Source organism: Hydractinia symbiolongicarpus, chromosome 7 (genome assembly GCF_029227915.1).
Source record: "Hydractinia symbiolongicarpus strain clone_291-10 chromosome 7, HSymV2.1, whole genome shotgun sequence".
NCBI lineage: Eukaryota > Metazoa > Cnidaria > Hydrozoa > Anthoathecata > Hydractiniidae > Hydractinia > Hydractinia symbiolongicarpus.
Genome location: NC_079881.1, coordinates 11,671,650 through 11,697,554, shown reverse-complemented (window position 1 = coordinate 11,697,554; position 25,905 = coordinate 11,671,650). Strand labels below are relative to the sequence as shown.

Genomic DNA, 25,905 nt, shown 5'->3' with positions numbered 1-25,905 from the left:
ATACGTAAAGGTGCGTGCGGTGCGAGGCTCAAACTTCGTAATGTGGGGTGTAGATGTCGTTGTTTATTGGCCTTGCCGCAGGCCTGTATCGGCATTAGCACTACTGTTATCATGACAAACGAGGATACAACCATAGCTATAAGATTATTATTATTATTCCGAATATTTATACAGGATATAACTATTTCAGTGTTGGAAACACTGTTATTATTGTGGGTCTTGTGTTTGGAATGTATCCAATTTCTCTCATACTGCATGGATTAACCCGAAGCTGCTGTAAAGGCGTTTGCTAAACATTCCCCGTGCTGTGGACCGAACCACGGACCTTGTGATTACAAAGCGAACTCCATAACCACAAGACCACGCGCCATAAATTGAGCGCCTGTGGTTCCTTCGGTTAATATTTATCTTAAAACCTTTTACGATAAAGAATCTTGCTTGCAGTGAACAGCAGCTAATTGCAAACGGTCAAATATGGAAAAATGATTTTGAACTAACAGAATACCTTCATCATGGTATATTCATCGCGTAGTAAGTGTTTGGACCTTCGTGTACCGGCTTCTGGACCGACGCAAGTCTATAGAGAAATGATATTTTTGAATCACCAACTTTTTTGATGATCCTTTAAGAACCTCTACTAAATAAAAGAGGCACAGCGCCGATGAGAGACAACAAGCCCTGGGAACGAGGTTGAGGGGGCACAGCACTGGGGATAATTTTCCTGACACATCCCACACTCCTGGGCACCAAAACTCGTGTTTCGCGCGCCGTTATGACAAAAAAACATTGCTCAAAGTTCTGAACCACAAAATGCTTATCCAGATTCAGTCAGCCTGAGATGTTTCAGTAACTCAGTAAACTTTCAGGTTGCAAACATGCCAACATAATTAATAGGAATTTATACACACACGGAGTTTAAAAATCGTATTTAATTCCCTTTTTTGTATGAGTAATTTATAAAATAAAATTCCATATGGTTTCTTACAGTACAGAGTTCATTTATTTTCCAAAATTTTCATTGTGTCAGTTATTTTCTGCACTCAATGCACATAACCTTATCCTGTCTGAGTTGCTGTGCATTAGCCGAGTGCTCAACAGAAGACACATTTTACATAGACATTCAAAATTATGGTTTTGAATATCTAGGATAAATAATTGTAATGTAATATTTCCCTCGGTCTACGCCACACATTTATATGTATTAATTGATAATATTGCTAGCTAGCTAGATAGATATAGCTACAGCTAGCTATCTAGCTAGCTCTAAACATTGGAGGACAGAGGAGAATGAATGAAGGAGGGAATAAAAGACAATGCAATATATATTATATATATAAATTTGTATTATTTTCTGTATATTTTTTTGGCACCAGCATAATAAACCGATTCATGTGTTTCATGCATAAATATATATTTTGCCGGAAGAATATTACGTAAAATTATACTGGAACTAATCTTCAGTATATATAATATACATTTTATGTCAATTTTATTGGTTTAGTTTTTCTTATCAATAAAAATGGCAGGCGCTGGAAACACTGGAGAAGATGCACAACTATCTTTTCCTCTCCCACCTACATTTTATTACAAACACTATACAAATCACAATGTTAAAGCAAAGTTAGTTCCAAAGGCTCCTGCTCCAGTAACTGGTGAATACACAATGTTCGGTCATCAATACAAGGTATGAAGGTTTCTCATGAGTCTAAATCATGCTGTATATACATTATTTCTTACGAATCTGTTGTATTCACCAATTTAATTTAGACTGATGATGAAATAATTCAACCACTAGAAAGTCAAGGAATAAAGAGATTATACTCAAAAGAAAAACAATTTGGTAATTTTCTCATGTGTACTTATGGGATAATCACTATGTAAGTGATTAGCGACAATCCCATCTGTTCAAAATGTTTTATGTGTAATAAGGTTTATAAAAAATTTTTTGTGTATATATAATATATACATTCAATTTCACAGACATTAGGTTTTTTGTGCTGTTTAATTATTGCACAAAATTCAAAGCATGTAATGTGAAGCACCAGACTCTGAAATTGGCATGTATTTGTGAATGAATCAACAAAATTGTAGCAACTTCATTTTTTTTCATGCATCTTTAGACCATATTGTGGAAATGAAAAAGTTGAATCATTCAATATTGGTCAACTATCTTGAACTACTGGAAACAATGATAGAAGAGCCAGCTTCAGCAGAGGTATGCAAAACAAACATGCCATTGCTAACCAGTAATTTTTTTTTTTTTGAAGAAAGTAATCAATTATGGGTATGTATCAGTACTGTGATGCAATGTAATAACGGGTATATATGTGTGTTAATAACCACAATTGTACTCTCATTTTTAAAAAATTCTTTTGCTAACACGGACTGTTGTCCATGTTAGCACATCCGTATTTCATTCTCAACAGAGAATGCTTCACCCCGATCAGACCTCTGATCATGACGGGCGAGTATAATGCGTGTAAGTCATATTGAAGAAGAACTACTTTGTTCATCACTAACACACTGCCAAGCAGTGCACGGGATTCGATCCGCGGTCCCCAGAACTGGGAGCCGCAGACAAACCCACTACACTACGTGTCAACCTGTTGGATAGATAATTTATTGGAGTTTATCATTCTTATTTCCTCATCCCCCTGCTAATTTGTTATGTAAGTAATGTTTTCCTTACAGTAAAAAAATGGCTTGAAAAATATAAATTTTAAAAAGTTCCTTGTATATTTATATATTATTTTTTTTATTAATTCATTGTAGATCATCTAATGATCATCATCATTCATCATTCTTGGCTTAACATCCGTTTTCCATGCTAGCATGGGTTGGACGGGCTATATTAATGACCCTCTTCCAATCTGATCTAGACTGTGTTAGATCTAAACTCAACTTCCTCTGTATTAAGTCTGTCCTTATAACATCCTGCCAAGTCTTTCTCTGTCTGCCTCTGGGCTTTGCCCCAAGAACTATCAAGTCTCTACACTTTCTTACCCAATTATTCCCCTCCATTCTTTCCAAGTGCCTCAGTCAATTCAATCTTCTTATCTGGATAACATCTTTAATTCTAGGGATACTTAGCCTGCTTCTTAGCTCATCCGAACTCTTTCTGTCTCTCAGACTGGCGTTACACATCCACCTAACCTTTCTTATATCATTCCTTTCTAAACGGTCAAGATCTTCCTGCTTCACTGCCCATGTCTCACTACCGTACAACATAACACTTCTTACACAGGCCTCACACAACCTACTTTTTAACTCAATTGACAAGACTCTGCTAGTCAACAAAGGAAGTAACTCTCTGAACTTTTTCCAAGCAGAACCTATCCTGCAAGTAACACTTCTTCCAACACCCCCTTCACTGCCCAACATATCACCTAAGTAACAGAAGTTCTCAACTATCTCTAACGAGCCACTGTTTTACATCATTGAAGCTGGAAATACTTCATTCTCTATAATCTCACCTTTGCAACGCTTACATAAAAACTGAATGTCAGCTCTTAACCTTCCACCAATACTACTGCACTTCTTATTTTAGTTACTACCAACCCCTTTCCTGCAAACTCCACAAGGCCACTTTCCAACTACAAGGTCACACTTGGCTGCAATGCTACTAATCATGACTTTAGACTTTGCTGTGTTCACCCTTAGCCCTTTTTCTTCTAGTCCTTTCTTCCACTTCTCAAATTTTTCAACTAATTCTTCCATCGACTCTGCTATGAGAACCAAATCATCTGCATACAATAACTCCCATGGACAACCTGTTCTGAACTCCATCGACAGCGCTTCTAAGACTAGAACAAACAACAAAGGACTAAGTACAGAACCCTGATGTACACCAACATGAACACTAAATTCATCACTAAGTGAATCGTTAATCCTGACACGACTTCTAGCATTGCTGTACAAAGACTGTACCATCGTAGCCACTCATCCACACCTAATTTTCTCATAGCCCATGATGTGCAATTTAATTTTTATAACACTATTGATAAAATTGACCAACGTTTATGTGATCTAATATTTAGAGGATACGAAAGATTGAAGAAATCAAGGTTTTATTTATAAATCTTCACCATCTGATTAATGAGTTCAGACCACACCAGGTAGATTTTTTACATTATTTTGATGAAAATTACTCATTGATCCGATTTGATTATGTGCTATGCCTCGGTCTAACACACCTTTGATTAAATTGCATGTATACTTACTTCTTAATTTTTTTATAATACTTTACTGACATATATTACTGTTTTAAAGAGATTGTTGCGCCAAACAATATGTTTGTAAGGCTTTGACCTTTTATTTTTATCAATGAAAATAATATTCATGTCGTTTTAAGCACAGGTATATCATAATGTTTGCAAATGATTTTTGAAATATTCTTATTCAAACCAAACGGGGTAGCCAGTATACCACATTGGATAGAAAGCTACATAAATTGGCACAAAGTGCACAGGTGGATGTATACCACACAAACTAACTGTTGATTGTTTTTTGGACATGGTATTCTATGGAACGTAAATTTGTACTTAGGCACGAGAAACGTTACGGATCATGCTTCATAGACAAAAACAACAACGATTAGAGACAACTGAGAGACTGCGATTGTAAGTAGTTTTGATTTTGAGCAGACAATAAGAAATTTTATCTTACCAGTTAAGAAAAAATGTTATGGATTTTAATCTATATAAAAAACATTTATTTTGTAGGACAACTAATTTTTTTTTAATTGCATTTATCTGAGTCCCTACTCAGATAAATATATTGATTGATAATTTTTTAGACACTATTGAAAGTGTTTTTTTTCATAGAAACATCGATAAGGCAAAGTCCATATTAAAAGCCTGTGCTGGTCAACTCAACAACTTGCAAGGTTCTACGTCAATTGCAGTAGAAGATACAAAGGTATGTATGAAATTCGTAATTCGTTTGAGACTGCAGAAAAAATACTTCCGATATTCGCAGATTTATTAAAGTTAACCCAATCCTTATATAATAATAAGCAATACATATTTTTCATAAGCAATTGAAATTCCAAAATGAGGCTTATAGAAAAGTACTTTTTCAGGCTCAAAATATGCTTAGGTTATGCTTAATGGCAAAAAGATTTTTGGGATATGCTTAAGTAAAACACATGATAAGGCTCAAAATATGCTTATTTGAAAAAAAAAATATTTCATTTAAATTTTAAATATCAGTAATTAGAACTTAAATGTCACTACAACACAAAAACTTCACAACATTTTCTTAGACTTCGCATATGCTTAAAAAATTACCAAATTTAATGCTACAGATGCCTAAAAATATCTTGCTTAAAAAAACATGTAGAATTGAAAAGAGTAGCAACCTGAAGTGTAATTGATGAGTTTCATGATAAAAACGATTCGGAGTCCAAATAAATATTCAAGTGAATTATTGAAATGTAAATCATATTTGTGCATTCACAAAGATTTATCCTGGTACATATATTTTTTAAGTAAGTTTGTTTCCAAAATATTTGATGAAAAATATTTGATGAAAAATACTTGATGAAAAAGCATGCCTTCCTGTAGGATGCTCGGTCTGATTGATTTAATAATAATTTTGTACATTTTTCTGTCAGGTACCTGGGAATAACACCAACGAAACTGTAAAAGAATTAGAAGCACTACGACATAAAATTATGTGTGATATCGTCGATGAGATATCATAACATGGAGTAAAACGTGTTCCATTCGAATAGCTGATTTGTCCAAGAAATTTGTCAAGAATCGTGCCATCGAACCTAAATTCTGCGTTACCTGGACTTCGCGGTTTTTCCGTTTTGTACAGACTAAAAACCCAAAACATTGTCACTAGTGACTACTGAAAATTTACATATGTTTGTTGGTATATCATAGTTTTACACCTTGTATTTTATTAAAAAAGTATGACAAACTTTCCTTGGTTTTTGTAACTTATAATTTAGAAGGAGAAAATGGAAATGGGAGGTGCATAACACACATGGCTGTTTTTTCTCACGCATGTGTGCAAGTGAAAATTAACTATTGATAGGAACACGAGGTCGAAAGTGCCCTACTTCTTAGCTTGCCCATGTTTTCATTTATGATTCTTATATTTAAAATATGATGCTATCTGATTGTTTAAAAAACAACAACAGAAAATTACCCCCAAAATAAATACTGTTTATTCGCACGTGGCGCGCGTGTGCAATTTAACATTACTTTAGAAATTACAGATTCTCTTTTATAAAGCGTTTCAATGCCATAAGTAACAGTACTAACATCTGTAAAATTTTTAAAGAGCTTAAGTATTAGCAATATTTGTTACAAAAAAAATTTTTACACTACGGTTTTAACAAGATACATTACCGACTTTACGTTAGGTTAAACATTGTATAGCTTCTGTTTTCGTGACCCCTAATAATTTATAATATTTATGAAACAGCCTCCTTTTTCTGTTTTTGAAATAAATAATTATTTGGTCTGGGTGTTAGCTAAGTTTAACATTAAGTCATACTTGTATGAGGGACCTGCAACCTTCAAGGTGGGAACACGGGTGGTTTTTCGCAGGCAAGCATACTCATGCGTTGAAGCCGGTGAAAGATAGGCCTAACGTTAAGAAAATTATAGCTAAAAATCAGTAATTTGAAAGATATAATTGATATATTTTTATTACTTTGATGAAAATGGTCAAAGTCTAATTCCGCTAAATCTTCGGAAACAAAGTTTGATGTGAATAAAAACACCGACGCCATTTTGAATGTACTAAATTTTTATCTTGTTTATTTTTGTTTTTTAAACTTAGATTTAAAATTTCGAGTTTTAAAGGCTGAAAGAACATAAACTTTTTATATCGAGTCATCTAAAATTCTTAAAGCAACATTTTGTAATCAAAATTATTTTTTTCCACATCTACACGAAGTAAATTTCTTTTGTGTGCAAGAGTAGTTGTCTCCCACGCCAAAAATCACTGAAAGCTTTTGTACAAGCATAGTATTCCAAATCCGGATGTAGTTTATTAAAGAATAAACCGAATTTATACTTCTTAACGCAACATAACAACATTCTAAACTTTTGACTGAATTTTTCTATAATATTTAGATAGCTGATAATATAACACAATTTTGTGTATCTGATATATAATTCTTCGTAAACATATTCACCACACGCCTTTTTTCTCCCTAACTAATGTTTTTTGCACTAGTTTATTGGCATCGAGAGAACTATAATTTACATTTAGATCAGTCTTAACATACTTTTCGGCAATTATTTAAAACAAGATCAAATTTTTATATTTAGCAATCTAGCTAATTTTTTGAGTCCGAACTTTCACAGAACTTTTTCTGTGGTATCACACCACAGTCTAAATTACAATATCTCCTATATTATAACCATCCTAATGTTTTGTCTTTGGATACTAAATATATTTATTGGTAATTTTATCATTATGAGCTACAATAACAAAAAGGAAGAAGAAGAAGAAGATAAGATACGAGAAAAATTCCAAAAAAAGTTGTGACATTGATCAAAATCGGGTGGAAATAAAACGTGTTTGTTGTCTTTTTTAAAATCACGTTAACAACCTCTTTTTCGCAAATTCAACATGATGTTTCACTTGAAATCAAAAGAATATAGTTCAAAGTTACTTTTTAGGGTAATATGTCAGGTCTTATAAGCTGAATTGTAAAGTTGTGGTGCATTGGTTTCGAAATATAGTACTTACGAAACTAATTTATTGAAAGTATGGTGCTAATTGGAGATATTTTCCTTGCATCTAACTCTAGAAAATTTGTAATATAATAATTTACTCCCTCTACCATCATCCTAAAAATAAATTAATTTTCCAGGTACTTTTTAGGTCCTATAAATTTTGTGCAAACAAGGAAAGGAAACACAACTTTCTTAAAACTAGCTTTGCCATGTCTGAACTGCAATATTTGTTGTTTGGTACATCTAGGTCCGCAAGTTATAGTATAAATAAGCAGAACGGCGCGTAGTTTTTAAAACAGCAAAAATATTTTCGGGTGAAGTTACGTGTCAATAAATTATTAACATTAAAACAATCAAAAACAATGGTTGCTGCAAAAAAGAATGCTGACCATCCACTGTTTATAGAAATGATATCAGCTGCTATAACAGCACTTAAGGAGAGAAAAGGTTTGTCTTGCTTAAAATTAGCAGCTAGAGTAAATGCAATGTGCAAAAGCTAAAGATTATTGAGTTAATGTTTTCTTATTTCTAGGAAGTTCCAGACAAGCTATTGTTAAATACATTAAGGCTAACTACAAGGTTGGAGATAATGTTGAAACCGTTGTTAAAATGACTCTTAAGCGTAATATTGGTGGTCGTCTTGTTCAAACAAAAGGAACAGGCGCGTCAGGTTCTTTCAAGCTTTCTGCTCCTGTTGCTAAGAAGCCTGCTGCTAAGAAGACTACTGCAAAGAAGCCAGCAGCAAAGAAACCGGCAGCAAAAAAAGCTGTTGCGAAAAAGCCATCTGCTAAAAGAACACCAAAGAAAACAACTACGAAAAGAACAACTACGAAAAAAACAGCTGGTAAAAAGAAGACTCCGAAGAAGGCAACGAAGACTCCAACAAAAAAATCTCCTGCCAAGAAGGCTGTAAAAAAAAGTAAGGCAAAGAAAACCCCCACTAAGAAATCTAAGAAATAAACTAGCTAGTTGATGCTTGCCTGGTTTGTCTATATGTAGTGAAAAATATTTTATATAAAGCTATTTCCATTATCCTAGGGATTGTAAATATATAACTTTGTTTTAAAATTATTTAATATTTTAGCCAGATTTTTCATTATTTTACTTTTGCGTATGTATGTCAAGTGTGAGTAATGTAATATGTCAAAGGATGTAATGTGTATATTGCTACGAACCCTTTTAGCAAATTTTGATCAGACATTTTAAAAAGTCTGTTAAAAACAGGAGTTGTAACAGTTACTTATTATTATTAACCATAACAACAACTTTGACTATTTATTATTATCTTTCAACACAAAGTTTGAATTCATTAAATTTGTAGTGTATCAGCTGCTTTATCTTCATCAATTTTTTCTATAAGTAAAAAAAAAACTGTGTTTTTAATTAGTTTTGCAGAGGTGTCCGGTCTGATCATATACTCAATTCAAATCCACTGATTAAAATCAACCAATGAGTACAAAGTTATTGGGTCACATCTTGCCCTCTTAAAAGGACGAGAATTTACTTAAGTTGTTCGGGTGAGTGAGGCTATTTGCGCTAGAAACAGGATTTCCTGATAATGATTATGTGAGTAAAGAACACTAGAAATCACCAATCAAGAAGCGCGGTTAATACTTTAACCTCAGAAAGTTTGTTTGCAAGCTATACCTTAATTTTCTCTGCCTCAACTATTCCGATTTTTTGGCGGTAGAAAAAATTAATCCTGGGTTTCCTGGTTACTGTTTTCCATAATGGCTATAAACTCATTGTCAGTTCTAATTGTCAAGTTTGTCCTTATTACCTTGTTTCTCGGTTTACCACTGAGATTTGCCCCAGGAACTACTAAAGGAAGAAATTTCGCGTTTAAGGTTTTTAATAGTTAACTAACTTTTTGAATCGATTCATTATTTTCATCGTTGATGACATTTTATCGTAACTTCACACATAACTTCAAGACTTTGAACTCTCCTTGATTTCGGAATTTTTTTACTCGTAGAAGTTTCTTCCTTAAATTTCTTACCCAACTATCCTCCATTCTTTCCAAATACCCAAACAAACTCAATATTTTTTTATCTGGATAACATATTCTACGAATACTATGGCCTGCTTCTTAGCTTATCTGATCGTCATCATCATCATGGAAATTATCCCAATCAAACCCAGTCTCAAGCAACCTCCGATAATGGTTACGTATACACTTTTAACCTTCAGCATCTTGATTCGTGTTTTTCATTCGCCTTGCTTTCCTAAACAGCTCATTACGTTGGTACTCCCTTCTTAATACATCTACAAATATGTTTTTCTTTCATTCGGACTTTACATTATACACTGCTGCACGCGCACGCCGCTAACACCAAAGGCACACTCATCGGTCAAGGACTCTTAATTAAAATGCAGGTAAAAAAGATCGCAACTCAATCACGCACAATACAGGCTGAAACTTGAATTTTGATTCTCGTCTGCAAAATATGCAACAAAAAAATAAACGAAACCCTTGTAATAATGAGATATACAAGCGTTTTTATAAGAACGAGGGCTTAGAGTATTGCCGAATAATTCGGACTATTCAAATCATTGTTTGTAAAGTCAAGAACAGCCCTAGTCTGAATTTCACTATAAAATAAGGACGATCCGATTATAAATTCTCTTGTAATTATTTTTTAATCTAACGAAGCGTTAAAAAATCCTGGACATAAATATAGATTTCCATTAGCAACAAATTTTTTTTTTATTAACACATTACTTTCAGAGAAAAAAGATTATAAGTAAGAACGAAATAAGCCTAAATTCTGGAGAAAAAACAAATTGGGCTGAAAAGGCTGGAGAAGTAAGATCAACTAGCCTCGAGTCAGATGTTACTGGTACTTGATCAACTTAAAGACATTTAGAAAAGTGATTCGTGAATTGCATGACATTCAGTAATATACAGACTAAAATTCTAAAATTTTACAGACCAAACTTTATATTAAGATTCTAGTCAGTGAAACATATAGTAATGAAGAATTTATAATCTATTTAATAACAGCCTGTAAAAGGTAAAGATCTGTACTGCTTGTGGAAGACCTTACTAATATTCATAACTAGTCGTTAGCACGCGAAAAATTATATCGCACATGTTATTTGTAGCTTCAATATTTCGTCTGTGGTTACCACCGTTACAAACAGAGAGTGCTGAAAGTGACATCCAGCCATCGCAGAGCTTTAGACCACTCTTTATTCTTGGGTCAGTGAATAGCCCAGAGTAAAAAATAGATAGATGTGCATATGTTACATAAATGCTAGCCACATAAATATCGAGGGATATACCCTGTCTATTATTTCAAGAAGGTGTCATGGCTTCGATGAGAAGTCCTAGAGTATTTAATGCTCATTTCGAGCTACGCAGACCCAATTAAGTTCCGCGCTCTGCCAGACAACTCCCTGCAACATCCAACGGCCCACACAGTGCACCATCTTCCCAATTTCCCTCACACGGCTTGGATAAACCCGACTACGATAACATTCACTCGCTCATATTGAATCGCTGCCAAGCGAAATCGTACCCTGGTGTTCCGCACAAAGTGCGAGAGTTATAACCATTATGTGCGGCGCCACAATAATAATGCAAAGATCTCAACAACAGGCAAGTCTATGGTGTGTAATTTTGTTTTCTGTATTCAGCTCGTTATTTAAAGTTAACTTCGACTTGATGTACTACCATTGCCTGGCTCGAATAACATTGTAGAAACATATGATAGCTCATTTTCAGGTAATCAGGTAATTGGATTTGCGAAGTATACAGCCAGAGTGAAAAACACTTGCTAAAAACTCAAAATCCTCTTCCGGAGCAGTAAGGAGTAACAAGGGTTGCTGTTGTTACAGTGATAGGCATGACCATATACCGACTATCGAGCTCCCAGGTAAATATTGTACACTGGTGAATATTTCGAAGTAGCCGATAAACTTTTTCTGCACTACTTAAAATACATATTTGGTATACGCAAAGCTGTGGAGAAAAAACATGTTTATGTTTCTGTGTTATAGAAGTTACATGTAAGCCTCGAGCGACAACTCTGTAATCGACACTTATTTGAAGCATAGGAAACAACATTTTTTAACTCTCCTGAACGCGAAATTTAAAGCAACACGCTTGTGAACGTTCTGCAGCGTGTTTACATCATTGTTTAAATTTACATAAATCTAGTTTTGGCATCTTATACTTTCCGTTACTGGCTATCATGTAAAATTTTCCTTACTCCAGGCATAATTTTAAACGTAAAAACGTCTTTATTGGTAGAATAGGAATTTTTTTCTTTCCTCCTAGTTATGAAATGTTCAAGTATTCGATTATAATTTAAAAACACAATTTTCTCGTCCTGAATTCTCTCGATAATTTTTTAAGAATCACTTAAATAAATTTTTGTCGAAAACAGTGTCGGAGCTATCCAACACTGTCTTCGACACAGCCATCCTCCAACAAACTAATCGTTTTGGCTGTTGTGGCTGAATACAATACAATAGTGTTTCAATTAAACTGAGACAGTGTTTATTGATATAATAAGGTATAATAAGGTAATATTGATATAATAATACAAAAAGTCTTGACTGCAGATCAAGACTGAAACGATACCTCGACTGGATATTAACTTAAACTGTCTTTCTCCTACAAGAGGATCTGGCAGAGTGGTTCAAATAGTAATCATTACTAGTTACCCGTTAAACCACATAATTGTTCGCAAATGTGTAGGCCAGGCGGAGAGTGTTTAAAATCAGTTTCACTATCTCGCATTATGGAAAAATTGACCATTCGACTCCACAAAGTTTATTTTAAGGTTCCAAATCTACCAAAAAAGTGCTAGTCCTCTACGAACGTTTACAAATTCAAACATCTAGGTTCCGCAATTCGTTGTAGGGACCAAAATTTGAGATTTCCGCGTTTTAGAGGTAGTTGCTGATGTCATAATTTCGCATATATAGTAAACATCAATAAAGCTTATTAAAAAATATATAAAGATTCCCAGACAAATTTCAAAGGTCCTTAATACGCGGACAATTATTTTTTCGCAAGAGGGAAGCTTAAAGACTATGTGTATGTAAAAGACAAAACAAAAACATGAATAAATCACAAACCGCATCCGTTGTTTTAAGTTACATAATATAATTGTGATGTTTTACTTTCTAAAAGCAGTCTCTATCTTTTCTTGGTAAACTTCCATTTTGCTAATGTTATATTTCATTAACCGGGTCTTCTTTTCGTATACGTGTTTCTGTACATTACACATTTCTTTCTAAAAGCAGTCTCTATCTTTTCCTGGTAAACTTTCATTTTGCTAATGTTATATTTCATTAACCGGGTCAGCTCTTCGTATATGTTTTTCTGTACATTACATATTTCTTCCTAAAAGCAGTCTCTATCTTTTCTTGGTAAACTTTAATTTTGTTGTTGCATTGCATAAGTCTGGCTGTTTGCTTGTCTTGAAGAAACGACAGAAAAATTCTCAAAAACACACGGATACGGTTGCGGTAGTGCTTAAAAAGATTGAGGAGGCGTGCCAATTGCACTCTCCTCAACCACACTCTCCTCATTCGCGCTCCCTTCCATTACCTTCCCCTCCATCACTCCCTCCTCAGTTACACTCTTCTTCATCACGACCTCATCAATCACACTTTCTTCCATAGCGCTCTCCTTAATCACACTCTCCCCCATCACGTTCTCCTCTATCACCATGTCATCGTGTGGAGACACGACAACTTGATCGACTTTTATTTGCTCTTTACTGTCATTCGTTACTTCATCCTCTCCATCCTCCTCCATATCACCCTTTTTCTCATCACTTTTATCCAATACTGCGCCACCTTCTCTGCTGTCCTCGTTGTCTTTCTCCTCATTTTCATCATCACTATCCATCTCCCCATTCTCACCAACATCAGCATCAGCATCATCGTCATCTTCTATTTCTTCTTCTTCTACAATCACATCCATAATCGCAACAGTTGGAAATCTTCCTTCAATATATTTTTGCCTTTGCATTCTTAACACTGCGAGCAGGTTTTCATCAGTTACCTCATCCAAAATAAAATTCACGACTGTCGTTTCTTCTTCAATTTCCTCTTCGTTTATCTCGGGGATTACACACAAAACATCACTTCTGCATACTGTCAAACTCCATTCACGATTAATAATGACACCACTGTCGTCTGCTTCTGGTTTGTCGCAGGATGATACTGAAGTTGTTTCATCACATTCAAGCTCTTCATCCTCGTGGATAGTGTAAAGCACTTTATCCGCCTTAAAATCTTCTTCTGTTTTAACCGACATAATGAGAGATTCGTATGTGTCGTTTAAACGAAAATAGCGATGTGGCGGCTTTGGTTGACGACGTATCGGTGATTTCTGTCGGATACCTGAACGTTTTTCATCTTTACACACCTATGAATCAACAACCATTTTATTATTTATTAAGAAATGTTCGGTCATTATTTGTAAAAGATTGGGTTTGAAGATAAAACGCAATATACTTACACCTACTTTTCTCAATGGCTTTTTCGTTACCGGTATAATATCTGCAACTTCATCCATGCATAATGATTTCGACGCAAGGCATATGTAATCCTTTTTCGTTGGCAGGTTGGTTTTAGCAAAATCATGATTCTTATTCAGATTCATTGATCCTAAGTTTTGTGGTATTCCTCCCTCGAAACTTTCGACAGACTCGCTTTTGCAAGCAGCATCTTGATCAAGCGCATACTCCATCTGCAACTGAAGAGCTGCTTGGGACAAGACACCTTGCACGAAACCTGTGATTAGATTATTTTCTTTATTCAAGTCAGTCTCGTTCAAATGTTTAATCGATTGCGAAATAACAGAACTTCTCTCAGTTCCAACTACAGCATCCGTGTTCAGATTCATCGATTCGGCAACATGTGGGACTGCTCCATCAAAGCGTCCAGTTGATTTTTGTTGACACACCATGTCCTTATCGCGACCATCTTCCATTTGCAAGTCCACCATCGCTCGGGACAAAACATCTTGCACAAAATCTGTTACAAGATTGTTCTCCTTCAACGAGACAGTTTCATTGAAAACCTCAACCGATTGCAAATTGATGGAACATTTCTCAATCAGAACAGAATCTTTGTTACCATTTTCCTTGTTAATTGCAGCCGTCATCTTTTGTTGGTCATCCTTCTTCTTAGTTAGCATCTTCTGATCAGTGTCCAACACTTTGTTTTCAGATACTTCAGCACAGCTCAATTCCATTGCAATTTCACTATTGATTTCTTTTCCTTCGATTTTCTCCTTGTCATTACCATTGTGATTTATAATTTCTGTCTCGGTTCCAACCGCATTATCAATAACTTTATTATCGTCGTTAATGGAGCATGTATTATCCTTTACGTCTTCCGCTATGACATTGATCTTTTTCTCTGTGACGGCACTCACTTGGTTACCTTCTGTCCCAACGTGATTGTTTCCTGACGTTGCCTTGCTATCAGCTTTATGTGTTTCAATTTCCATTTTTGTATCAGTGGGCCTCTCCGGAGCTAACCATGTAGCACTACCAGTAGAGCTCTCAACTGAGTTGTCTTTGTCAATCTTTACTTTACTTTTAAATTCTCGATCTTCACTTTTACATCCTTGATCTTCACTTTCACGTCCTCGATCTTCTACCACAACTTTATCAACTGATACTTCCTTTTGACTAACAACCTTGTCAAATTCCACTACATTCACACCTGGTTCAACCTCGACCTTTTCTTCAGACATGCTCCTCCTCCTAACTCTGCGATTTTTTTTCTTCTTTTTCTTCTCAGAGTCTAAAGGTACAGTTGCTTGCTTGGTTTCTTTGGCCAATTTACTTGTTTGATCTGCAGTTACTTTAATTTCTTTCATTGATGATTCTGAAGGACACACGACAACATCAACTTTGTTGCGTCTCCGTCTCTTCTGTTGTTTATTTGCATTACTGCTGGTACAACATGTTAAAAGTGCAAAAAAACTTTGCCATAATGAGAACAATCCTGTCCTCTCTTTCTTTATTTTACGTTTTCTAAACAGTTTTGGTCTTGGAAGTCTCATCTTGACCGTGTAAAACTGCTACGCACGAATAATGATGCCATAAAATATTGTCATGGTGTATATATGTTTGTTTTTGATTTGACGTCAAATTATTTTATATTGCAACGTTTTGTGATATATTTGTTGTCATGGTACTAATTGCAGATTCGCATTTAAGCTAACATCTTTTTTCCTTTCCAAAGATAACTGGAAAGACGATTTATCAATCTCGTTCCCAGGCATTTTTCTTTTATGATAAACTTTGTGGGGTTAGAAATATAGGTCTCTCCATGTGATAACGGCTCTGCGAAGTAGACCCTGACGACTATGATGACAGTAGAAAGAAGAGCATTGCTTTGCATGTGCAGTGTAGAGGGTATTTAAGGGGGAAAGAAGGCGTATTATCATTAACACAAAAAATATCTCGAATATGATTGGCTAGGCGTAAGATATATACACTATACTTCCGATTTGTGGTGCCGTAGATTAGTGGTTATAGCTCTCGTACTCTGTGCGGGAGACCGGGGTTCGATTCCTCTTGACGGCAATTCAACATGGGTGAGTGAATGTTACCATAGCCCAGGGTTAACCCAAGTCATGTAAGGGAAATTGGGGAGATGGCTCCATGTGTGGGCCGTTGGATGTTGCCGGGAATTGTCTAGTAGAGCGCGGGCCCTAATTGGGTCTGCGTAGCTCAAAACGAGCATTAAATACTCTAGGACTCTCCATCTAAACCATGGCCCCTCCTGGAAATAATAGACAGAGTATATCCCTCGATATTAGTGCGCTGCGCTTTATCATAATGTTTTTATTTTGAAACTTCGAATGTTTTTCTGTCTTCTTTTGAGTTTTCGAACAATGCTTTCGAATGTTATGTAGCTAAGTTTCAAAGCGTTTCTGTCAAAGAATACGATAATATGATAATATGATAACTATCATTAGCACATAGTGATCACACATACCTCGTTCATATGTCGCATATTTTTATCGTTCTTTAAACTCTTTAAAAGTCATAAAAAATGTGTTCAAGAAAAAAGTCAGGAATTGTATTTGGCCTGCTAGAGATAGAGAAATGCTACTTTTGGCGCAGGCGCAGGCGCACGCCCACAAGACGTCAAAAGAAATCCTCGATCATCCAAGACTTAGTGGGGAAAGTCCTTACCATGCCATGCCTAGCAGGGTAAAGTCCCCAATAAGTAATGACGTCATCAAAAGTAGAATAACAGGTCCAAAAAATTTTTAGCGCAATTCCCTGATATTCATAAAAAAAATCAACACATGCGCAGTAAAGACACGCTAGGTCGAGCAGAATGAAATCTTCTGACAAAACAAAATTTCTATATAATAAAGAGAGAATGAATTCATACACTGTCAAAGAATTACGTGATATTGCAAAAACCCGTGGATTAACAGGGTATTACAGACTACGTATAGCTTAATTGGTTGCCTCGTTGGAGAATGTATCATGGAAACCGGTCAGACCTATAACATCAGAGGATATGGACGTCTTCGAGAGACAGGAGATGGCCAAGACCCGTCCAACCATCGGGGGTAAAATTTGGGAATGGTACAAGTTGGTATTGCCGCCATCCGAGATGGATGTATTCGAAAACAGGAGCTGTCGAAAAATCGATCGATTATTGAGACCAAGATGCGGGAATGGTACAACTGGCTTGTGGACGCTGTTTCAAAACTTATAAAAGAAGGGGTCAAGAGTACCTATGCAGCATTCAAACGCGGGGTATTGGGGTTCTATAACAGGACAGCTAACACAAGGCCTACGCTATCTATACTATCTATATGAACAGCCAGGTCAAGATTTTACACCTAAGGAACATAAACGTGCTCTCCACAGGACCTGTCGAAGTTTCTGAATTAACGGCATGGGAGGGGCCGACGATGACGAGTATATAGGGATGGTGCAATCAAACGTGAAAACTTTAGTTGGGGACCAGGTGAAAGATATGGAGTCGGCAAAGGTACAGTTATCCCTATGGATTATGTGGAAGAAGACCTCAAATATAGAGGGGGCTAATGATGAGTACATTGAGGTGAAGAAGGTCTTTCATAGCAATATGGCCTCGGTATTCCAGGGTAGCGACGTGGACGATGTGCTGAATAGGATGTTTGCCCAAATCAAAACAGGTGTGGAAAATCCGGCACTGCCCCGGAGTGGCTTTACAATATCTAAAATCCTATCTCTTGATGTAGACTTCCATACTCTACGGTTAACGAGAAGTTCATCGTATGTTGAACTACCAAAATGGGTAGCATCCAAAAATGCAATTATTAACCCAAAAAATGAGGATGAGGAATGTTTCAAATGGGCCATTATAGCATCATTATATCATGAGGAGATTGAAAAAGATCCAAAAAGAATAAGCAAGCTGAAGCATCATGTAGACCTTTATAATTGGGATGGTATAGAGTTCCCAACAAGTATCAAATCCATATACACATTCAAGGCGAATTACCCCGACATTGCGGTGAATGTTCTGTATATAGATGGGAAGAAGATCAATATCCTACGTCGATCGGTGCACAACGGACGTACCAAGGTGGTGACCCTATTGCTTATCACCGATGATAAAAAGACTGACTATATGGCGGTCAAAAGTCTATCGAGGCTCCTGGGCAAGGAGACTTCAAAGAATAGGAAGCCAATGCACTTCTGCCTTTCATGTCTACAGGGTTTTCCCACGGCTGAATCAAGGGACAAGCATTATAGGTACTGCATCGATCACGAGGCAGTCAAGGTCACAATGCCAAATGAGGCCGAAAAATGGCTATAGGGATGTCCAACAGCAATTCAGGGTGCCCTTTGCAATATATGCAGATTTCGGGATTCTGCTCCGGTAGAAGATGCCAGGGACACAAAGACGAAAACGTTGAGCAAGCATGTACCATCTGGCTGGTGCACGTATAGTACCTTTCCCTATGGGGATGTACCAGATCCCCTAACAGTATACAGGGGTGAGGAAGTTCGTGAATCACCTGGAGGATGAGGTGAAACGTCTTTACAATGCCTACCAGAAGCAGCCTCTAACAGAGGTCCTAAAAAGAGAACATGACGAGGCATCGAAATGTCATATCTGCATGAAGCCGTTTGATGACTGTCAGTATAGCCGTAAGGCCCACGATGACTCCCACTACGCAGGACTGTATAGAGGGCAACGCACGCAGTCTGCAACCTCAGATACAAGATACCCAGCCACATTCCTGTGATATTCCACGATCTCTTGGGTTATGATGCACATCTTTTCATACGAGGATTAGGTGAAAAGTACGACACTCAGGACATTGGGTGCATTGCCGAAAATACTGAAAAATATATCAGTTTTAACGTGAAAATCAAGGTACACCTTGGAGGCATTGGATATGGTGATGGTGAGAAGTACAGGACAATCGAAATAAGGTTCATCGATAGCTGTCGATTTATGGCATCCTCGTTAGACAAATTGGCAAGCAACCTCATTGGTACAAATGCCGCAGGTATGAAATGTCAACAGTGTACAGATACATGCCTGGAATTCCAGAGCATAGACGCCAAATACATGGCAAAGTTTTGGTGCAAAAATTGCGACTCAAATACCACAAAGCAGCTTTATAGGGACCAGGTAAAAGCAAACGTACCACCCATGGCCAAATTTATCGATAAAGATGACGTCTTCAGGCTGATGCTAAGAAAGGGCGTGTACCCCTACTAGTACATGGATGGATGGCGGCGATTCGAGGAGCTGGAAGTACCTCCCAAGAAGGCATTCTATAGCTAGCTGAATATGAAGGATATCAGCGACAGGGATTATACCTATGCAAAAAGGTATGGGATGTCATTACCCCAAAAGGTGATAACGTCGCCATTGGGGACTACCATGACATCTACCTGACCATAGACGTCCTGCTATTGGCCGACGTCTTCGAGACATTTCGTGGCGTCTGCTTGGAGGTATAACCCAGGCCGTACACCGATATGCCAAGGCTAACAATAAGAACATGAGAGATCGGTACGATCAAGAGGCTGAATCCTCCTACCTGCAATATCTGGATGCGAACAATCTCTACGGCTGTGCCATGCGTCAAGACCTACCAACAGATGGTTTCAAATGGATATCGAATGTTAAGGCATTCACTGAAAAGCGGATCAGGAAAAGGATAATAGGCATGGGTATATCTTAGAGGTTGATATTGACTATCCAGAGAGATTGCACGACAAATATAACAAGCTGCTGTTCCTACATGAACGCAAGATACTCCATAAGGTTGAAAAATTGGTACCTAATTTGGGGGATGAGCATAAATATGTGGTACACATCAGGGCACTTCACGAGGCTATAAAGCATGGGCTTGAACTCAATAAGGTGCATAGGGTCATTACGTTCAACCAGAAGGCGTGGTTGAAGGAGTAGATCAATCACAACACGGCGTTGAGAACAAACGCGAGGAACGAGTTCGAAAAGGACTTCTATAAGCTGATGAACCTCTTGGTATTCGGCAAGACCATGGAAAATATTAGAAACCACCGCAATATCCAGCTAGTCACCAATGAAACTTGTAATGAAGCCTAGTTTCAATGGTGGTAGCAGGTAGACTGAGGTCAAGATAAATAAGCCCATATATATATAGGCCAGGCCATCCTGGATATGCTAAGTCATGTCCATATACGAACCTACGACTTTTATGAAGATATAGCCGACGATGTTGAGGCACGCTTTGACACATGTGCGTATAATCCTGATGATGGAAGGCCCCTCCCAATAGAGAAAAACAAGAAGGTGGTAGGCCTCATGAAGGACGAATTAGGTGGTAAAATAATGACTGAATTCATCACCCTCAGGGCCAAGTTATATGCGTACAAGAGCGTCACAAAAAAGGCGGTGATCGCAAAGCCAAAGGCGTGAAGAGGTGTGTCACCAAAAAATCAATAACCTTCGACGACTAACGGAGATGTCTCGAAGAGGGCGTCGACATATAAAAAATCCGGGTATTGATCCAAAACAAGGGCCATAGTATACACGCAAGAGGTGAACAAGTTGGCACTAAACAGGGCAGATGACAAATGGCATGTACAACTCGATCAAATTACGTCGCTTGCAAGAGGTCGTTACCGCCTGGCATTCACAAGGGAATAAAATGGAAGCATGTATGTATATAGCCATACTCCTGCCCTATGCTCTGATCGCATTTTGCTTCTTTCGATATTGCCGTATAATAAAGATGTCAGATAATATTGCACAAATCTATCGATAAATGTCAAATTTTAAAGGAGGCTCTTCGTAAAGGCAAGGGTCACCTTTTGCCAAAGAAGTGTAACGAGGGGTTTGTTGACAAGGCTCCAGAGGAGGCAATCGTTAAGGTACATGCAGAGTATGTACAACGCGAATTACAGGAAAAAGGGGAGAAGACGGCAAAAGCCCTGTCTACCCATGTTATCAGCCTCTATGCTAGCATGATCGGTAATTTTGTGGATATCGACTCCGTTGAGGAGCTAAGGAGAGATATCGAGGAAGATCCTATAATCTGGGATAGCATGACAGACCTTGGGATCCTTGTATACTGTACTATTGGGAGGTGTTTAGCCCCACTACTTGTGGCGGGCCATACAGCCCGACATATGGGAAAAAAGAAAGAGAATGCGGAGAAGGAGGCGGATACGACGGAGGAGACGGTTTTATAAATAAAAATGAGTAAAGAAGATCATAAACAAGAAGAAAGGGTTATAACAACAAAACCACCGAAGAATGAGGGTCGTGTAGCAGCTGGCAAAAGACTTGCCGAATAGAATAGGAAGAACAAGGCCAACTTGCAGAAGAACGTGCGCAAAGAATCCGGAGCCCCGGCATGACAAACAGGGTAAAACCCAGCCTATCCCCAGCATGCAATAAATTTTTGCTAAAAAATGATACTCAATAAATGACAAGTAAGCATGATAAGAGAAATATTGACTCTTTATGGTAGGGGAGGAGAGTCTTTTCGTGGTTGATAATATGATATCTGACGAGAGCCTTGATAAAAAAGGCAACCCTTGCTTGAATTAGCTATCAGTGGTAGGCACAGAAAGCATAGTTTATGGCTCTTAATGCAGTCATATACTGCCTTGCCCAAGAATCTGAAAAAACGGAAAAAAGCCCTGTTTTTATGGTACCCACATGAGAAGATGACAGATGAAGAGACCAATTTGGTCCCCGATTGGGATGATATAAAGGCTGAGCTGAAAAAATCTCAACATGCGTGTCTATACGTAAGGCTTGAACATCCTAGAACGTGGAAAATTTTGGATGGAGGACAGCGAAAACCTCTGGCCTACGTTGATATATTAGTAAGATGCCAACGCAAGTTATGTTCAACGCGGAGACCATCGAAACCCTAACCAACAATCAAAATCAACCTATGTTCAAACGTGCCGAAATTGGCCGTTTTCTGAGTATTGCCAATATCAAGTCTAATTTTCAATATTTGTCCGGGGAAACCAAAACAAGGCAGGAGATTGTGAAGGGGGGCCGCGCCACCGTCTCCTTTAGAAGAGGAAAAAATCCACATGATGTATTTGTCACATTGGATCAAGCATTGGAAATCATCCGTCGTTCCCGAAAGCCTAAGTCTGTGAGGCTAATCAAATAGCTAGCCCGTGCAGGTGTGAAAAAGCTGCAAGATGAACATGAGAAGCAGCGCCAAGCCCTCTAGGACAGAGATATTGCTGTCGCTATACTCGAGGATGATCTAGATGGCAGGGATAGCCAGCTCATGGTACTCGAGGACGAACTTGAGGTAAAGGCCAAGGAAAATGCGAGAGTTAAAGAAAGGAATGTTTCGCACCGATATGATACCGTGCTATGTGTGGTTGATAAAAACGATCCTCACGAGCATGGAAAAAAGGCATACATAAACACAATTTGATCCGATGCCGGCCTAAGCAACTCAGCACAAGAATAAACACCTCAAGGGCAATATACCCTGAGATGACTGTAAGGAAACTGGAATGCGATGATCCGAATGCCGTACATGCGTGAGTGAGGGTGCCTACCACTCTTTAACATATTCTGGAGGCACTTCAACGTCTTCAGGTATCAACATCAACTCCTCCGAGACAAAGCTTCTTTCGGGACCATCTTTCAGGTAGTATAAAAGACGACTACCTATACATTTTTTTGCTCCAGAAAGCATCCGTGGCGCGTCTTTTAGAGTCACCGTGCTCTTCCCCGGGTTGTAGCAGATACAAGTATAAACCATACTCAGGTAGAGGCTTTTCCCCGGGATATTCCTCGCCTTTTGCGAGCGATACCTCATCCAGCTTGATCACCTTGTTAGGCTTCATGCCAATCATAGTAGTCTTGGTATTATTAAGAGTTTGAAGATGGTATACAGATGCTTATCCCAAGTGCTATTAGTCTCGTTAGAGACCAACTCCTGCGCATCCTGGGGCTTGAAGAGTCTCTCTGCAAGGACCTTGTTGTACGATTCGACGAAGGCCATGAACGTATGGCGGTACTTGGTGGTAGCCCTCTTGATCTCAACATCCTTGCCTTCCAGTAGTTTCATGACGCCGGATTTGAACTCGGAGCCATTGTCGCGTTGAAAGGTTTTGGGGTAATTAAGGGGTCCTGCCTTGTATATGTCCTTCAACATGTCGGCGACTTCGCTAGCCTTTTTGGTTCTTAGAGGTCTCGCTACCTTATAACGTGAAGCGACGTCGATCCCCGTCAGAATATACTTGTACATATTGGCATGCAACCGATCGTGAGGTATATATAGCAGATCAAACTGATGCATTTCATTGCGTGTTGTAATGGTGAAATGCGGATAATCGATCTTTTTAGGACCTTCGATATGCCTTCTTTTTGGAGAGACCACCCGACCCACAGATTCTCCGGAATGTAGTAGATATTGCTTAGCTTTTCTGCTTCCTCCTTTGTAGCGATATGTGGTGCTTTTGACATGTTTATTATATGTCAAAAAACGCACGTTGTTACAAAAATTTGTAAGCTACAAAGCCTAGTAGGGATAATGAGCAGAGAACGAATGTGAGTTCCCCGTCCTGTTGGGGTTTGGAAGGGTATAAAAGTCCTTCAATTGAGGGGCTTTTTTGTCCGAGTTGATGTAGAATTGATACATGTCGTTGTACAGTTCTCTCAATCTCTTACCCGCCTTTATTTATTTCTCCCGTTCTTCGCCGAACCAGTCGAGTTTTTTTGTCTATCCCTGATCCATTTAGCCTGGGCATAATTGAGCTTTTCAACCGCAAGGTCATGTCTTTTCCTCTCCGCCTCACTGTGTCCCGAGAGCTTTGAAAATAGAAAATTTGTCACGGTGAATGCAAGGGCGTTTATAGCAGCCCCCGCCACGATCACCGCTATTGTGGCCATTTATTTAATATTCAACACGCTCCAATCTACCATCCAAAATATTAATTTGCGCATCCATCAGGTTGTATACGCATCCAACATTTGAACTTACCAATTCCGTCGGCTTCTTTGGTGATATGTAAGGTGATGCCATCACTTGCTCGCTGTAGTGGTTTACCACTACCATGTAGCACGTCATCAGGTGAGCTACGGAAGTCTACAAACAAGGCATACCTTTCATTAAAAAACTATCTGATGGTCACATTGGAGTTCCCGCGTCTGCCAAAGATATTGACGATCTGTTCCAGATGACCCTTGGGAAGCATGGCATGACTATACAATTCTTTGGGTTCACCCTCGACAGTGACACTGCGTGAAACGGGTTTGAATACGTATGTTTTTATCTCCGTATTATTCCTTATTAGCTAACACAAAATACGGAACGATACGGCATTTTTTAATCCCGTATTAAATCAGTATTCAAGTTATGTATTATCCCATATTGGGACACTGAAAATACGGAGGTAACTATTTTCCCGTATTCACGCAGATGTGTAAACGATCATATCCTAACGAATACGGAAGTTAACTGGCTACACCCATTCTAACAAATACGGGATAGTAAATTACATATTCTTACTTATATTGCAAATAAAAATCCGTATTCTTACTTATACGACAAAATAAGAACCCGTATTCTCACTAATGCGGGATAATAAATGCCGTATTCTTGTTAATACGACAATATTAAATCCCGTATTACTTATTATATGCCAACCTCGACTCCAGTTTTTTCGTCTTTATGATAATTTAGAACAGCAAGAACAAGCCTTAAAAATCAGTATTTCCGTATATACTGGAAAACATCCTATCTTGTTAGGGCTCTGTTGTATGTGCATGGGTTAAGGATGTAATAACAATCATATAATAATAACTTTTTTATTTACATCCATTATGTACAATCCTTTTTCTCCCAGTTAAAAATATCAAATATTAACAATATCAATTATTTTTTAAAAAACAAAATAATCTAAGAACTTAATAGAAAAAGCCGACAGATCTAATCTGATTAGGACTCATTAAAGCAAGTAAGAACTGTACTACACAAGACTATTCTCAAACTACGGAGAAAAAAACTGAAGATTACACCTAACAAATATTATAAAACCTGTTAAAAATGTATAACTAAAATGACACTATCCACAGTCTACTTGGTGACTTATCACAGGAGAAGTAACTTTATAAGATACTTACTATCCTGCTTAAAAAATATGTAACATATCAAAAAATGTTTTGCACTATAGCAAAAAAAAAAAAAATTGTTATGTGCACAAAATGATTTTTTTTCAATTTAGCCATAAAAAGGTTGGATATTTTGTATGTTTATTATACATGTCAATTTGTAACACCAAGAATCATCTTAAAATAAAAAAAATCTCAAACGCGCATATAACTTATGTTAATTTTAGTGGAAAACACCTACACACTTATATATTTCAAAGAATTACTGTCTTTTTTTACTTCAAATGTAAAAAACAAAAGAAATAAAAGTATATATAATAATGCATATGTACATTTAAAAAAAGATAAAATATATATATGCAGCCAAATTTTCATTGTCACCAATAAATCAAGCGTTTGGCTGTATGTTTTCATCATTGTTAGAATATTCTGATTGACAAATTCCAAACAATGCATATTAGGTTTCCTTTCTGAGGGCTCTCCATAACGCCTAACAGCACCAAGTGCTGTATCGCATCTTCGGATTAAATCTGTGGACAATTCATTACGCCACGGAAGACTTCCAAAAATCTTCTGCCCATTCTCGTCTTCCTCCTCATCTGAC

At 37.5% G+C, this 25,905-nt stretch overlaps 2 protein-coding genes across 2 annotated transcripts; both read left to right on the top strand.

Moving 5' to 3' along the window:
- The first annotated feature begins 1,475 nt into the window (after positions 1-1,475).
- On the top strand, positions 1,476-5,991 carry LOC130648904 (mediator of RNA polymerase II transcription subunit 7-like). The gene is made up of 7 exons (XM_057455033.1): positions 1,476-1,684; positions 1,768-1,840; positions 2,121-2,215; positions 4,038-4,115; positions 4,546-4,619; positions 4,824-4,917; positions 5,615-5,991. Exons 1-7 carry the CDS (start codon positions 1,520-1,522, stop codon positions 5,702-5,704), a joined length of 669 nt encoding a protein of 222 aa, XP_057311016.1. The 5' UTR covers positions 1,476-1,519; the 3' UTR covers positions 5,705-5,991.
- Positions 5,992-7,977: 1,986 nt separating this feature from the next.
- LOC130648905 (histone H1-delta-like) lies at positions 7,978-8,968 on the top strand. Its single transcript, XM_057455034.1, has 2 exons — positions 7,978-8,150; positions 8,236-8,968. The coding sequence occupies exons 1-2, from the start codon at positions 8,066-8,068 to the stop codon at positions 8,661-8,663; spliced, it is 513 nt and encodes a 170-aa protein (XP_057311017.1). The 5' UTR covers positions 7,978-8,065; the 3' UTR covers positions 8,664-8,968.
- The last annotated feature ends 16,937 nt before the right edge of the window (positions 8,969-25,905 follow it).